Source organism: Hemitrygon akajei, chromosome 25 (assembly GCF_048418815.1).
Source record: "Hemitrygon akajei chromosome 25, sHemAka1.3, whole genome shotgun sequence".
NCBI classification, from domain to species: Eukaryota; Metazoa; Chordata; class Chondrichthyes; order Myliobatiformes; family Dasyatidae; genus Hemitrygon; species Hemitrygon akajei.
In genome coordinates this window covers 6,595,001-6,612,004 of record NC_133148.1, presented here as the reverse complement: position 1 = coordinate 6,612,004, position 17,004 = coordinate 6,595,001, and the positions used below count along the sequence as shown (strand labels likewise).

Below are 17,004 nucleotides of genomic sequence, written 5' to 3'. Positions count from 1 at the left end.
GAGAAGAAGTTTGTAAGACTGGTTCACAGGACCTGTGGGGGCAGCAGGTTTTAATGTCACCATTTCTGTTGTTGCTTTTTTAAAATAACTGAATGGTTTATTATTGGCACATGTACTGACATACAGAGAAATACTTGTCTTGTGTATTCATCAGATCATTAGTGCATTGAAGCAGAACAATAACAATGCAGAGTAAAGTGTGACAACTACAGGGCAGGTAAACAATAGGGTGCAAGGGCATAATAAAGTAGATCATGAGGTCAAGTGTCCAATTTAAGGAACAGTGGGATAGAAGCTGTCCCTAAGCCTAGTGGCATATGCTTTCAGGCTGTTGTACCTACTGTCTAATGGCAGAGGGTAGAAGAGAGAATGCCCAGGATTGCTAACAGCTTTGGGCCCCATATCTCAGAAAGGATATGTTGTCATTGGAGACAGTCTAGAGGAGGTTCACGAAGATGATTCTGGGAATGAAGGGGTTAACATATGAGGCAGCTTTGGGCCTGTACTCACTGGAATTTAGAAGAATGTGGGAGGATCTCATTGAAACCTACCAAATGTTGAAAGGACTAGATAAGGTGTACGTGGAGAGGATGTTTACTATGGTGGGTGTATCCAGAACTAGAGGGCACAGCCTCAAAATTGAGAGGTGACCTATTAGAATAGAAGTAAGGAGAAATTGTTTTATCCAAGGGTAGTGAATCTGTGGCATGCTCTGCCACAGACTGCAGTGGAAGCCAAGTCCATGGGTCCATTTAAGGTAGAAGTTAATCAGTTAGGGCATCAAAGGATATGACAAAGAGGCAGATGTATGGGCTTGAGTGGGATTCAGGATCAGCCATGATGGAATGGTGGAACAGACTTGATGGGCTGGATAGCCTAATTCTGCTCCTGTTTCTTATGGTCTTACAGATTGGATGGTGTGTTGATTATGCTGGATGCTTTACTGAGATAGTGAGAGGTGCTCTTGGCCTGAAATGTGAACTTTTTAATTCCTCTTCAGAATCTCAGTAAAGCAGCCAGGATAATCAAAGATCCCATCCACCCTGGACATTGTTGAGTCCTGATGAAGGCTCTTGACTCAAAACATCAACAGTTTATCCCTCTCCATTGATCCTGCCAGACCTACTGAGTTTCTCCAGCATTTTATGTGTGTTACTCTGGATTTTCAGCATCTGCAGAACATCTTGTGTTCATGACAAGCCAAATGGCATCTATGTGGTTGGACCAGGACAGGCTATTGGTAAAGTTAACACCGAGGAACGTAGGTTGTTGTGTGTTGCAGCCACCCAGGAAAAGTGATGCAGGAGGTGGTGTGGCGTGGCATCATTGCTGCTCTCCGGTGTTTGCTCAGTGTAAACAAGCTGGATTGTGTTCCTCTACAGGAATTGTTTTTGCTGACAATATCCATGGGTTCAGGAATTTGGGCTATTTTATATCTATTTTTTGTGTAACTGTATGTTACTGCTATCTTATATGTGCTATATGTACCTTGTGCTGTGTGTGACTGCTGGTACTGTACCTTTCACCTTGGCCCAGAGGAACCCATTCACTCATGGGTATTCATGTAAAGTTGAATGACAATTAAACAAACTTGAATTTGAAGCTCTCGAACCCTCTCAAAATTCAAAATTCAAGACTGTTTAATGAGATTTCCTGTACACAGGTGTAAGGAGAATGAAATAATTGTTACTCTAGATCTGATGCAGCATAAAAGAAGCAAAAGTAAAGAACACAATTAAAATACTAAAAGAAGCACAATAAATACAAATACATAAGCCAGCTTACAGTATATACATAGATTGAATGTCAGTCCATTAGGTGACTGATGAGAAATAATCAAGGAGTGGTGGAGTGGTCAGTTCGTGGGTGGAGGTGTTGATCAGCCTCACTGTTTGGGGAAAGGAACTGTTTTTGAGTCCAGTGGTCCAGGAATGGATGCTACGTAGCCTCCTCCTTGCTGGGAGTGGGACAAACAGTCCATGAGCAGGGTGGGTGGGATCCTTCATGATGTTACTGGCCCTTTTCCAACGCCTCTCTGTATATACAGTATATTTCGACCTCAGCACTGTCCCTCTTCCTGAAGTCGATAACGTGACAAGTAGTTTCCCTTCTGCTGCGCTGGGAGCTGGATGACCAGCTGCTGGACCAATCTCACTACAGGAAGGGTAAGCAGGTCTCCTGCTTGGACTGAGTGTGGCTGAACCACCACAACCTCAAAGTGTGCCAAAAGCCCGGTCTAAAGTGGATGTTTATTATAGTGGGAGAGTCTAGGACCAGAGGGCACAGCCTCAGAATAGAAGGACATCTGTTTAGAATGGAGATGAGGAATTTCTTTAGCCAGAGTATAGTGAATCCATTGTATTCATTGCCACAGGCAGCTGTGGAGGCCAGGTGATTGGGTATATTTAAAGCAGAGGTTGTCAGGTTCGTGATTAGTCGGAGTATCAAAGGTTACAGGCAGAAGGTTGGAGAATGGGGTTGACAGGGATAATGAAGGGGTTAAAGGGGATGACAAAAGGGTTAATAGAGGGGTTGACAGGGATAATAAAGAGGTTAATAGAGGGGTTAAAAGGGATGATAAGATTTTGCTCCTATGGTCAAGTTGAATTAAACTGTAGTTGAAGCGAGAAAGAATTCTGGGTATCTGAGACATTATCCAGCTCTGATTACACAGGAGCAGCCAACTTTCATAATGCTCAGATTGTGCATTTATTGAAATTGCCTTGTTTACATGCTAAACAATGTTGCTCTCCACACTGTGGTACAGGTTGGTTGCTGTATCCCCAGCCCTCCCCCCAGAGCTCTAAACAGATTAGTCACTGTGTTCCTGGCCATGGGTCTGAGTCCCAGTTGAGGAGAGGGTGGTTAGTTACCAGTGTGTGTCCGTATACCAGTGATTCTCTGCCCTTGAAGCTGATAGAACCTTATCTTGCTTAGCCCATGTGTGGTGGCATTGGAGAGGGTCCTGAGGGGCTTCACAAGAATGATTCTAGGAATGAAACGGTTAATGTATGAGGTGTGTTTATGGCTTTAGGTCTGTACTTGCTGGAATTAAGAAGAATGGGATGGGGGATCTCTTTGGAACGTATTGAATATTGAAAGGCCTAGATAGAGTGGATGTGGAGGGGATGTTACCTATCGTGGGGAGTCCAGGACCAGAGGACACAGCCTCAGATTAGAAGGACATCCCTTTAGACAGAGATGAGGAATTTCTTTAGCCACAGAGTGGTGAATCTGTGGAATTCATTGTCACAGATGGCTGTAAAACCCAAGTCATTGGGTATATTTAACACAAGATTATTAGGGGTGTCAAAGGTTACAGGGAGAAGGCGGGAGAACTGGGTTGAGAAATCAGCTGTGATGGAACTGTCTCAATGGGCTGAATGGCCTACTTCTGGCATGATGCCTTCTTATCTATGGTGACAGTCTTTTCCCCAGGCCAGGGGAGTCCAAAACTAGGGGGCATAGGTTCAGGGTGAGAGGAGAGAGATTTCAAAAGGACCCGAGAAGCAACATGCTCCTGCGGAGGATGGAAGCAGCTGCCAGAGGAAGTGGTTAAGTCAGGTACAGTGGTGTGATTTCAGAAGCATTTGGATCAGTGCATGGAGGGAGGGGGCTTGGGGTCAGCAAGGACTGTTTGGTCCAACGAGACTGCATCTGTGCTCTTTTGCTCTATGCCACCAGGACTACCTACTGCCTTGTTCCATGTATAAACAGAACATGAGAAGTTGCAGACTTAGATGTTTAAGGAAGAGCCTCCTCAAGTTCTGGTCAAACATTTGCCACCCAGGGCTGGAAAAGTGTGGTTCAGTAGAGGGACCCCCATGTCAGTCTGCTCCTGTAGCCAGTCACAGGTCTGGGCAGTGGGCCTTCTGTTTGTTGATAGCCTGCCCCTCTCTCAAGGTTATGGTTGTGCCTGGGTAAACCCAGAGAGGGAGGATTCAGTGCCCCCTGGTTCGTGGGAACCAGTAGGTGTTGGGTTTTATGCTGGACACAGAACCTTTCAATTCACATGCTATTGATTTTAATAAACTTCTTATAAAACCAAAAAATCCCACACAGAAAGTTGAGTACTGGATATAAAAGGTGATAAAAAAGATAATCATTAGATTTTAGGATGTGGAAGCAGAGTTAGGCCTTCAGGTCTACTCAACTATTCCACGTGGCTGATTTATTATCCCTCTCAATTCCATTCTCCTGTCTTTTGCCCATATCCTTCTGATGAATCAAGAACTATCACCTCTGCTTTAAATATATCCAATGACTTGGCCTCTACAACCCATCTGTGACAACGAATTCCACAGATTCACCATCCTCTGCCCTAAAGAAATTCTTTATCTTTGTTCTAAAGGGACATACTTCTAATCTGAGGCTGTGCTCTTTGGCCCTAGACTCATCTGCCACAAGGGACATCGAGGTGTAAAGCCCCCTTTAGTAGCCATTTATAATAAATAATGCACAAACAAATGTGGATTTAGCATCAATGGTTCCTTTATTAACACATAGTAAAACATTGCAAATTTCAGGTTTCATGCAGATTATTGATGCAACAAACTTAGATTTCACCGTGTAACAGGAGCAAGATATTTATAAATATCAAAATAAACCTTAATTTCACAAAGTGCATTAAACTCTGGTGGATCGAGGGCACGACAGGGCAAATGTTGGAAAGTGAAGAGCAAGCACACATAGGGAGACAGCAGATGAGGAACAGATGTCGTAGGACACAGAGGCGTGTGCACACACACACACACACACACACACACACATCCAGGCAACTGCAGAGGTAGGAGGAATGAGAGGGGTGGGGGTAACAGAAAATAAGGAAAGTGGAGTGGAAGAAGAAAAATGCACAGAGATAGTTGTGAAAACAGACTCAGGGAGATTAGAGTCATTAAGCTGGAGATAATGACCAATTGCTCAGGATTTTAAAGTGTGGCTCAATATCAGTTTCACTTGAAGTCTTGTCCCTGTCTCCACCCAGCCCAGAGACTGGAATACTTGGGTTGGAGAAGGAGGGATCAGTGAATGTTCCTGACTGAATTTCATGCCCACGCATCCAGCAGGTTATGCTGATTCCACCGAAGCTTCACAGACTAGAGAGAAAGAAAGCACGCTCTTGCTTCTGCCTCCCAGTGACGTGAAGCATTTAAGAGTAAAGAATTGCGTAAGCCTGGTCCTGGGAGTGGTTGCATATTAAACAAATGGTCCACAGATCTCTGACCCCTCCACCAATGTCTCTGAATCATCTCCGGTGAAGGGGCATCAATTTCCTTCCAAAGCCCCTCAGAGCAAGGAGCAGATTGTACCACTGGAAGCTGCCACTCTCCACAGTGGAACCACATTGTGAGCACTCCATATCTCCACTTTGGCAGTGGATTAGGTCAGGCCTTGGGTGAGTGGGCTCATCTTGGCAAAACACAAGAAATAGGAGCAGGCTGATCTGATCTTGGCCTTAGGGCCATTGTTCCCCACAACCTTCAACTGTCCTACAGACAAATACTTGTTCATCTTGACCATCAGTACATTCAATGACTCAAGCAGTGGTCTGTAGTATTGGGGGTTGATGTGTAGTGGAGAGTTGGCAGAGGTACAGGTTAAACATTAACATTTGAGTACCCAGGAGTGGGTGCTAACGTTCTGTTCCCAAAGTGGGTGAACGAACCACTCTTTCCAATAAGACAATTTTTACTCTCAATGCTGGCTTAAAGCCTAATGCAGTGCCACAATATATACACACAACTCTACAGTCACAAATCCAGAAATAGATTTCAATATTTTTGAAATAATTACAATATAAATCTTGATAAACAACCATGGACATAGTCATAGTACAGACACAGGAACATACAGTATACAATCGTCTGTGCTAACACAGTTTGAATTAATCCTGTGTCACAGTAAATAACACATCCGGTTTTGAAATGTTGTAGCTCGTCTCCATGCAGTTTTTGACATAAATTTCAACATTTTTTAAAGCTTAAAGTAACTAGAGCTTAAAACTATACATGGACTAACACTGGATAAGCTGTGGCAACTTGAAGCAAATTGTTCCCACACCAAGATTACATAGAGAGGGAAAGGAAGGGGTCAGTAGTTTTTGTATCCTATGGTCTGACATACAACAGGACTGTTTTTATTTTTCCCCTTTTAGGAATCTGTATATAAGTCAGTAAATTGTTTATGGCTCCAGACATTTTGTACAGTTAGTCCTGAAGTCAATCTGGTCTTTTTTTTTTGCAAAGAAGATGCTGCAAGTTTTAAAAGTACAATATAGAAATAAAAAATAAATATTAACTATAAAAGGTATAAAATGAAGGCTGTCGTAGCAAGGCTGCCAATTCATGGGAAATATGGTATCCTTCATTCAGCAAGTACCAGCTAGACCCACAGGAGACCAGAGCACCAAGTGCTGGAACAACTCAACAGGTCCTGTCCTGAAACGTTGCCTGACCTGACCAAGGGTCTTCGTTGACTGTTTTTTCTCCTCCATTGATGCTGTCTGACCTGATGAGCTCTTCCAGCATTTTGTGTTTCTCAAGGTTTCTAGCATCTGCAGAATCTCTCCTGTCGGAATGAATGTAGCCATTCCAGCTGCAGTTCTGTCTCAGCTAGCAGCTCAGCCAGGGATATGGGTAGCTAACTTTATCCTTGTTGCCTGACATACACAGACTCACACACACCCACAAACTCACAGTCACCCTTTCCCCTGGCACAGAGATGCCATGTCCCATTACAGCTGCGTGCACTGGTATTCCAGTGGTCTGCGCGGGTCTGAAGGACTGAAGCCTCCCAGTCAGTATTAACACAGAGCTTTAGAATGTCAAGTAAGATATGGACACAGGCGTGAACTGTCGGCTATTCATTGTGAAAGGTTAAATACGTTATTGCAGTCAGCCAGTTTTACCTTTTTTTGTAAGTTATTTTAAATATTGGTTAAAGTACAATAACTTATACTGTACGTGATGTTCTATACATAATAGGAGGCAGAGATTAGCCCTCCCGCACTTCTAAGAAATATAGGGGCGCTATCTCCCTCACCGCCCATCTCAGTGGTTTAAATGTCAAGCAAAGCATATTCTGGCTTGTTGGCGCAGGAAGCGGACGCTCAGGGGCTGCTTTCGGACTGTGCTGGGCGCTGGCGCTAAAACGACACATTTTACTCTATGTCTTGATGCATATGCAACAAAATAAAGCGAATCTTAATCTTACTGTGTTTTGGTCTGGTGGGCAGAACCGGTTACTGTGACCAGTTTGTGGTGAACGAGGGTCAAAGAGGCAGGGAAGGCTCTGTCTGCCCGGGAGGGGCTGTCTCTGGCAGTGAGAGAATGGGAGACACTGCGCTGTTCTTGAACGTTAAGCCGTGTGTCCCAGTTATGGCAAAAGAAAAGCGGGTTCTCCTTTGTTCTTGCAGAACTGGCAGTATGGTTGCTGTACTGTATAACTACTGCCCAAGTTGCCTCCCTTAACTCTCTCCTCCCGAAGGCGCAGAAACGCACCCGTGTGGAGGGTGGCATCACAGAAGCCTGTTTCTAGGCCGTGCACTGAGGAAATGAAGCCGTTTCCGGCTTAATGAACGCAAAACTGGTCACCTCCAGAGAGCGGTGGGGGAGAGTCATCCAGCTGAATCCTCATACACGTAAAATGCTGAAGGAACTCAGCAGGTCAGCCCGTCTCTATGGAGGGGAACAACACGGCGCCTAATTGAGAGGCAGACTTGGCAGCCAGAAGGGATCCTGTGGTTTGCGAACCTGACAGGTCATGGCTACAAACCTGAAGGGAATGGGTCGAGGCGAGGCGGGGGAACTTCAACGCAAAAATAAATCAGATTCGGCCGGTTTTACATCCCTCCTGTCCCTTGCAAAGTTTTTTTTAACTCACCAAGCAGGATATAAAACTAATAACTTTTTTGTTGCTTTTGAGTTCCAGATCGATTAAAATTAGTTCTAAAAGTAAAATTCACATCTTGCTCATTCGGAAGGAGGATATTTCTGTTACATCGAAGAGAACACGTCGTCCTCTCCCCTGTCACCACAAACAAACACACACACGGACACAATCAACGTAAAATTATCTTACAAAATGTCTGGATTCACAGTATGTTAGAGAGGGACAGGCCCCTCGTGGAGCGGTGGAACATTTAAAAAAAAGGAGAATCCGCCCGGAGTTTCACCGTCAGTAAAAAAAAGCTCAGTCACTTTTACAGCAGGAGGTCCCCACACGGGTACAGCCGGCTAACGCAGCAGAGAGGAGGCCAGGTTGGCAAGACATTCGCTGGGTCGGGATACGTTCGGGACGGCCTTGGTGTAGTAACATTGCAACTTCGTCAATACTAACCACGTTGACTGGCTCCGCCACCGTGGGTTGCTTCTCCCCACTTTTCTGGGAGGTTTCGGAGTGGCAACAGAAGCTATTTGGCAGTGTGGGGGGGGGGTGCGGGGGCGAAACGCTTTACCCCTCCTCCTCCTCGGGGCAGCAAGATGGGAGAGGGGGGAAGGCAGGCTGGCGATTCCCTCCCCAACCCCTCCCACCTCTCTCCCGTATCCCGGGCTGGGCGTTAAAACAGCGCCGGGTGCTGGGAAGTAAGTGAAGTGAGGTTAAAGCAGGTTTACAGAGCCAGCAGCGATGGCGAGTTCAAAGAGTCCGAGGATTGGTCGCTGCTACTGTTCCGCTGGTGGACGAGGCCGCAACTGCTTCCCTCTGGGTAGGTGAACACAAATGAAGAGGTGTATGAGGCGTTGGGGCTACTACTCAAAAAGGACTGGACAGTCTCACAGGGCGGATAGAAGGGTACCTCCGCCGGCAGCTGATAGCCCGACGGGTAGCTCCCGGACAATGGGGGCTCCTTCCCATCCAGTGTAATAGGCAATCCGAGAGAGCTCACCTCGGCACCGGCGGCGCTGGGCTGCGGACTGACAGGGTCCTGGAACGGGATCTTGCAGGCTGGTTTGTGCGCTACCAGCACGAACTCCAGTCGCTCTTTCTCTTTGTGCAGCTCGGCGATCTGAGATTGAAGCTCGGCTTTCTCTTCCTCTAACTGGTCCGTCTCCTGCGAGAACGGAGGCAGACGGTTAGTGCGAGCAGCGAGGGGCGGGGCAGAGAAAAAGGAGGTGAGGGGGAGCGAGGGAGGTGAGGGGAAGCTCAAGAGAAGGGAGAAAAAGAAAGGCGGCAGGGAGAGAGAGTTGGGGTGGAAAAGGAGATGGGAGAAAGGGAAAATGCGGAATAGATTGATAACAGGAGGAATAGGAGAGAGCGAGTAGAGAGGGATTAAGAGAAACAAGAAGACATCGAAAACTGACGGGGTTGCTGGGGAGGAGGGCAGGATAGAGCGAGAATATCCGTCTAACCTCCCACCGCCTACTGCAAGTCCCTGAGGGATGGCCTGTGATCCCGTGCGGTTTAGTGAATTAATTACTCCTCCCGCTAACCCCCTCCCCAATTACCGGCTCTGAACATACCCCTCCACACTTCCCCTTCCCTGTCTCGGGGCACCCGGGAGAGGCGGCAGGATAGTTTGCTTACGGTCTGGAGGCGGTCGGTCAGTTCCCGGCGACGGTTCCGACATTTGGCGGCAGCCAGTTTGTTTCTTTCCCGGCGAACGCGGCGTTTTTCCTCCTCCTCGGCAGTGAGCTGTGGGTGATAGACAGATAGGATATTCAATTCCCTTGGGCACTACGCTAGGAACCGCGCACACAGTCCCACACACCCTGGCCCGTACTCCCTTGCCTTAACTCAATCCTCTCCGCGTCCTCAAGGGGCCCAGAACTCAGAGCACAACGGGCTGGACACGTGAGAGCGGGAAAGCATTCTTGAAGTATCTAATGGATTAGCGCTCCATCTTGTACCAGCGGGGTGTTCTCGACTTGGAATGTTTGATGGGTCACTGCAGAGGGGGTTTTATGTGGACAGGACAGGTTTATAGGGATATGGGCCAAACGCAGACAATGGGACTAACTCAGTTGCCCAGCTTGGTCAGCGTGGAATGAATGGCCTGTGTCCATGTTCTATCTAACCCAGGAGGTGAGTGGGTTGACTGTAGGGGGGAGCTAACTTGGCTGCTGAAAGATCCAGAGCCCAAAAAAATAGAGCGTTCCACCCCTCAAAAATAAAGTGGACCTTTAATATTAACATTGTTACCATTATTTAGCAATAACGTTAAAACAAAGGCCCCTTAAACAACTTTGATCTGATATTATTGTGCACCCACACATACTGTGTCCTCGTGTGTGTGTCTGCCTGTGTTTGCATCTGCCTTTCTACAGTGTCTGTCTGTCTGACTGCCTGTCTACAGTGTCTGTCTGTCTGACTGCATGTCTACAGTGTCTGTCTGTGTGTATATGTGTGACTGTGTATCCCTCACTCACCGTTTCATCGCGTGCCCTCCGAGAGCGGCTGGCCCGGGTGGGTTTCGATGGCTCTCCAGTGCTGTAGGAGCACATGGCTGGAGTGGAATAGCTGGTCCCGGGGAGGTTATATGGATCCATGGAGGTTTGGGCCATAGGGGGAATGTGAGACTGAGTCTGAGTCTGGGCCACCGAGGAAATGACAGTTGGCTGAACCATCCACTGTAGATCCTGACTGGTGGTGATGGCAGTCAGAGTTGGTACAAAGGATCCTGGCATCTCCCCAACGCCTGTGGTACACTCCTGCCAACGATCAGAGTACACAATATAGTTTATCATTTATTTTAGATACGGAATGGAAAAGGCCTTTCCAGCCTTTGTGATGCCCAACATTCCAGCCTAATCATGGGACAACTTACAACTGGTACATCATTGGACTGTGGGAGGAAACTGGAGCGCTGGGAGAGAACTCACACGTACATGGAAAGGAATGCACAGCCTTGCTTACAGAGGGCGCTGGAATCAAACTCCGAGTTGTAAGAGTATGGGACGAACGGCTACGGGACTATATTTGCTGTGCATGACTGTACAGTCTTGGCCCCAGAGGAAGAGTGTTTCCTTTTGCTGTATGGTTGAACGACAATAAGCTTGAACTTAATACATTCTGTTTGCAAACCACCAATTCCACCCATGAGGCCTCTTTAAACAATGTACCATTAGGGAGGCTGTTGACCAGGGCATAACTTCTCACTGTCCATGACAGCAGGACCCTAGGGTGTGCTCCTTCCCCATTTGAGAAGGGTTGACGTGACTCCTGATTCACGTTAACAGTCAATAAGGGAAGGAGGATTCACAAAAAGTTTTCTCACCCTCTCACCTTCCTCCATTCTTGGCGGGCTGTGAGGGGTGGAGAAACTTGGTGTTGGTTTTAATCTTTTTCCCTTCACAAACTCGGGCAGCATACTTTACAGCCCCAGCGACCAGGGTTGAATTCCCACCGCTGTCTAAAAGGAGTTTGTACGTTCTCCCGCGATCGTGCGGGCTTCCTGCCACACTCCATGTTAATCAGTCACTTGCAGGCCCAGTGGGGTGGAAGGGGTTGTCACCAGGCTCTGAATTAAAAATCAACTTGTAAGTTATAACTGATTAGTCCATCACTTGGAGGGGCCTGTCATCAGGTTGGAGGCAACATTGTCTAAGCAGAGTGCTACATACATTCATATTTAACCTTAAGTATAAGTAGTAAATAATTGCCACTATTCTATTAAACCCGATATCCGTCTTCTAACGCTGGCAATCCACATTTAACGTCTCTTTTGCAGTGCTAAGTAAAGAGATTAGTTTAAGAATACCACATCGTGGCGGCAGAAGAGTGAGCGCATTAGAGCGGCAGTTCTGGGTTTCGTCAGAAGGGGTCGCCGTATTGCAGACTATACAGGACGAGTGGACCGTGTTGTCCGCGGTGAGACGGTGTCCTATAAAGTTCACTCAGTTAGCAGGAGTACATATTTACAAGAAGGGTCCAGTGTCGTAAAGCCACGACTCATCCAAGAATTCAAACGTGAACTTTAACTAAGAATTATTAAAAAGAAAAGGTGTTTTTCTCCAACTTGATATAACCAAAGTTTAAATGGATAAATGGACAATGGTGTTAAGATGTGGTAAATACGCGCCCGTATTGTTGCAACCTGACATTCACGAGTTGAAAGGCATTCCAATCAATTGTCAATCGACGTGAGCAGCACAGGAACCGTCTCTTCGGTCCACGCCGTGTGTTCCGACCACAAATGGAGAGATATTCGAATTAAGGGCGGTGGAGAGTGGAATATTATTGGACAGAATTTGCAAAGAGCCAGGATACTTTGTATTCCTGATGCAAATCTAATCATGTCTCTGCGCCTTGCGGCCTCCGGTTGAGGCTAAAGAAAACGTTTTGTGAATGTCAGAGTTGCACTCGACTAGCTTTTTGCCCATCTACCTAATCGTTTTTGCCCTCATTAGGGCTGTCTCTTTTTATCCTTTGCCTATTCGGCTGTCTGACTAAATATTTTTTAGACATCGTGATTGTATCTGAATCCCCCACCTCCTCTGGATGTGTGTTCCTGTACCGACTGCTTTGTAAAAAACGCATGCCTGAGGTGCCCTTTAAACCGCTTCCTTGCTCTCTATGACGGAACTGCATAGAAGGCGATCTAACCAGTATAATGTCCCTGCTTTTATATTCCACGCAGGAGAGCATGATACATGTCTTCTTCGACCGCGTTTCCACTTTCTGAGATCTAGAGATTGGAATCCCAAGGTCGCTTTGTTTATCAGCATGTGTTTGGCCCAACACGCGATTCCCGACTGGACACCAGTAATCTTCCTTTTATATCTTATATCGGAGTGCAACGATAACTTTGAACTCTAGTGATTGGTTCGCAGTTCACAGGGTGAATGAGTCCTGAAAATGAATTTAATTAGGCCCCGTCTAGTCATGCTGCTCCATCATCCCCACAACCCCGATTAACCCAAACCTAATGAAGGCTGGGGTTGTGTGCTATCGATGACAACATCCCTATTACTTAAAGAAAGCAATGACAAAGACCTTGAACATCTGAAGTATTGGGGTAATGCAGTTGAGGTTGACCCTGGGAAAGATCGCATTTTCACGTTTTCTTGGCATTGCACCGGACGTTAAGCCTCTCATTTGATTCCCAGCCCCCGCATGTTAACGCTCAGCTTGGGGCGCAGAGTGAATCAGGGCTTGACTGGGATACCAAACTGCTAAAGGTCAGTTAGCTTGGCGTCCTAGACTGTCGTGTGCACTGGGAGGTGGAATCGCTTTCCATTCATAAAACCCGGGCAGCGCGTGCCCGTAACATTCCGACTCCCCAGCCACTGACAGCGCCGTTGCCTCAGCAACGTTCCAAAATAGAACGTCCGGCGTCAGCACGTCGCACGACCGGGGGCGGGGCCAGAGCGGCGTCACCAGGAGAATTCCAATACGTCAACCTTACGGACGTAACCGAGTCCGAGGGCAAACATGAGGTTTCCAACCTGCGGGAAACCGGTGCAATTTTATCGATAAATCGATTCCAACCGACACGAGGCTCCGAATGCAGCGACAGACATAGATGTTACACATGCATTCGATTCTAAAGTTTACTTTAATTATCGCAGCTTGCACCGTTCACCTAAACACTGACTTTAGTTTTGCACCGATCAAAAATTAATTGATTCCCTACTTATTCCTATTATTGCTGGAAAATAATCCAAAAACGGGACGAGGGAACTCCCTCGTCATCCCGACAGCTTTAACATGTTATAAAGTTCGCCTGATTGTAAGTGTCACTTACCTGGGCTGCAGTAGTGGGGCTGCCAATACTCTGGCTGAAGGAATCCACGGATGACAGGTACTGAGGCTCCGAAGGGGAAGAACTACAGCGAGAAGCCGAGTCAAAGTCGCCTGAGAATCCCTGGTACATGTCCTCCCAGTCGTTGATGAGCCACGATTTGTCTCCCCTTGAATCCAGTTTCCCGTTTGTCAATGAACAGCTAATCAGAAAAATACTGTGCTGTAGTAGCGCCTGTCTGCTCCTCCTCAGTTTCGCCGCTCTCTTTATGAATGAACTAATTCCTCTTGACGCCTTTTTATACGAATGTATTCCTCTGACGTCAGGCTACCAGATCGTGAAAATGGTCAGATCCCACACAAAAGAAAAGAAACAGCGAGTCCGAAATCACTAGAAGTGAAGCCGCCGAAGGCCGAGCTGCAAATGGCACTCTCGCCGAGGTTCCACTCTGTTTTATTGCCGGGAAAACGCGATAAAATCCCTCCTGTGAGGAAGCTCCGCCCATCCGGGATCCCTGACGTACATGCCCAAATATGGAACTGTGTAGTTTGCTGTTTACTGGTAACCAAGCAGTGACGTAAGAGGGAATCCCTCTCTAGACAGCGGCCTTATCATAGAGAGAGTTTTAAATAGAAATCCAGTCTCCTGGAGCTTTATTTTTAAATTTGATTCTATAAATTCTATATTTTTAATAGTATAAGATTTTAAAATCCCGCTGGTGTTACAGTCCTAAAGAATACACTGCTGCTTCAGAATTGGTCTCCGTTTACCTCTATAAACTCAAATTATCCTTTAAAAATATCTAGGTTTATTCTGTCAGTGTGGGAACTTACTGTGCCTTGACTAACATTTCTGTTCCCTGCAATTATAAGACTGATTACACAAGAACAAACTGCGAGGCCGTGTGGGATGCTATATAATTGCGATTCCCCTTTTAAACGATTTTGGTTTAAACTTTGAAACACTAAGTTTTGACCCTGGCCGTATCCATGCAACACAGTCTCCAGGATTAGGGCGAAAGATTTCAACGTACTAATTTCTCGATCAAAGAATTAATATTTTGTTTCAATAAGTCGCATGATTGTTGGCGGGTTTGCGGTTAGCGTTTACCAGAGTTAGTGTTTACTTCCTTTTGTGATATTCGCCTGAGGCGTGTTTTGAGGGGGTGGGGTGGGATGGAGGGAGGAGGTTAGTGCCGAGCCTCAGCACCACCACAACCCTTACCTGACTCTAGACAGTTTTATTTACATTTCGAAACCTGAGCAATGATGGCCTTGTGGGAAAGAGCTCTTGGCCGAGGAATCCACAATCGCGCGGGATTCCTGTAAAAAAAGGCCGCGCCAAGGTTAGCCCAATGAGCCAACGCCTAACCTCAATGAAAACACCACTCTTCCACCAAGAGAACAGAAAAATCTGCCACTTCGTGCCTCTGAAACTCTATACAAAGTTTAGAAAAGAAAGTATGGTTCTTGAATTTAATATTTAATAGAAAAACGCATTTCTCCGCAGCCCAGCGCTTCAATGGCAATTATTATTTAATTTGGCGGAGTTGCATCCCAGGCCGAAAAAAATTAACCGGGCCCTTCCGCAGCACGTCTTTCGGCCCATCTTGTCCGTGACAGCTGTGATACCTGTCTATAAGAATCCCGTTTGACTGAATCCTGTCTAATTACATGTACTAACTGTTGTAACTGTACCTGCATCCTCCACTTCCTCTGTGCGCTCACTCCAGATATTCACCAATCTCCGTGTGGTGAACTTATCCTCTTATGTCTCCATTAAAATGCTCCCCTCTCACCTTAAACCTGTGCTCTACCTGCCCCACAAGATGTTCTCTCCATCTATATCCATCATAAACACAAGAGATGCTGCTGATGCTGGAAATCCAGAGCAACACAAAAAATGCTGGAAGAACTCGGTAGGTTAGGCAGCATCTGTAGAAATGAATGAACAGCCGAAATGAAGGGACTATTTAAATACATTCCTGATCCTGAAAGGTCTCGGCATGAACGGCGACTGTTTATTTATTTTCATAGTTGCTGCCTGACCTGCTGACTGCCTCTAGCTTTCCTGTGTGTGTCCTTCATAGTCTCTTGAACCTCTAATGCAGGGATTCCCAACCAGGGTCCACGGACCCCCCCCCCCCCTTTAATGGTAAGGTTCCATGGCATAAGACAGGTTGTGAACCCCGGCTCCACAAGGTCACCTCGCAGCCGCCTTCACTGTGGAATAAAGCCAGCCTGTCCAATCTGTTTTGTCCATTCTGGGCAATGTTTCGGTGAGTCCATCTGCACTCTCTCTACTACTACCATGCCCTTTCTGTAGTGTGGTTACCATCAGGCAGGAGGGACAAGAATTGTGGGTATGGAAAAGAGACTACCTGTAAGAATCTCATCATAGGGTCTCAGCACACATTATACTCTTTACTTTTTAGCCTGTATTGTATATGCACCCTACTATTTCTTAATTTATTTGATAATATTACTTTGTGTTTTGTGTGTGAGTTATATGTACTGTGTTGTGCACCTTGTTCCAGAGGAACGTTGTTTCGTTTGATGGTATACTTTATGTGTTGTGTGTGTGAGAGTTATATGTACTGTGTTGTGTACCTTGGTCCAGAGTAACGCTGTGTCATTTAGCAGCATGGATGCAAAATGAACTGTACACAACAGTCCGTGTGCCTGACTGATGATATCACAACTCATATAGCCAGTGCTTCAGCCTCTGAAGGCAAGCGCATGGAATGCCTTCTTCTCTATCCTATCCACCTGTCATGAAGCTATAGACTGAACCCCAAAGCCCTTCTATGTTGCAACCACAGACTCTACTGTGGAGCCTGGGTGGGCAGCTGAAAGGGGTCGGTAATCACACTGGTGAGCATGCATATTCCCTCTAATTAGAGTTCCTTTGCAATTGCACTTAACTCCCTTCCTTCCATTTCAGTCTTGACCAAAAGCACAGCAACGTCAACATTCCTTGCTTACATCTGGGAAAGGTGACTAGTGCTTAGATTGATGTGTAAAGGAGTGGTATTTATTTATTATTAAGTTACTGCTTCCAAGGTGTTAGCTTTCAGTTTGAGAGTTTTAGTTAATGACAGTTTTGGCCTAGCGTTTATTGTTTTTTCCTTTAATTCTGCACAGTTCTTATTAAAAGTACAAACTTTTAACAAACTGTTCATCCCTTTCAGTCTCTGAGCCATAACTGTGTCTCTCTGTACATCAGTGCTTGACCTGACCTCCTAAAGTGCATTACCTCACACGTATTTGGATTAAATTTCATCTACCACCACCATGCCCGTCCTTCCAGCTGATCTATGTCCCACT

The 17,004-nt window shown here is 46.2% G+C and overlaps 1 protein-coding gene across 3 annotated transcripts; it reads right to left on the bottom strand.

Moving 5' to 3' along the window:
• Window positions 1–4,473: 4,473 nt before the first annotated feature.
• LOC140716344 (protein FosB-like) lies at window positions 4,474–14,091 on the bottom strand. Of its 3 annotated transcripts, XM_073028988.1 has the most exons (5): window positions 13,682–14,091; window positions 10,365–10,646; window positions 9,523–9,630; window positions 8,885–9,049; window positions 4,474–8,700 (listed from the first exon to the last, which is right to left on the bottom strand). In XM_073028988.1, the coding sequence occupies exons 1-5, from the start codon at window positions 13,808–13,810 to the stop codon at window positions 8,635–8,637; spliced, it is 750 nt and encodes a 249-aa protein (XP_072885089.1). In that variant the 5' UTR covers window positions 13,811–14,091; the 3' UTR covers window positions 4,474–8,634. The 3 variants fall into 3 exon arrangements, with proteins under 3 accessions (XP_072885089.1, XP_072885088.1, XP_072885090.1); XM_073028987.1 differs by having other exon boundaries at window positions 4,474–9,049; XM_073028989.1 differs by lacking the exon at window positions 10,365–10,646 and having other exon boundaries at window positions 4,474–9,049.
• Window positions 14,092–17,004: the final 2,913 nt, after the last annotated feature.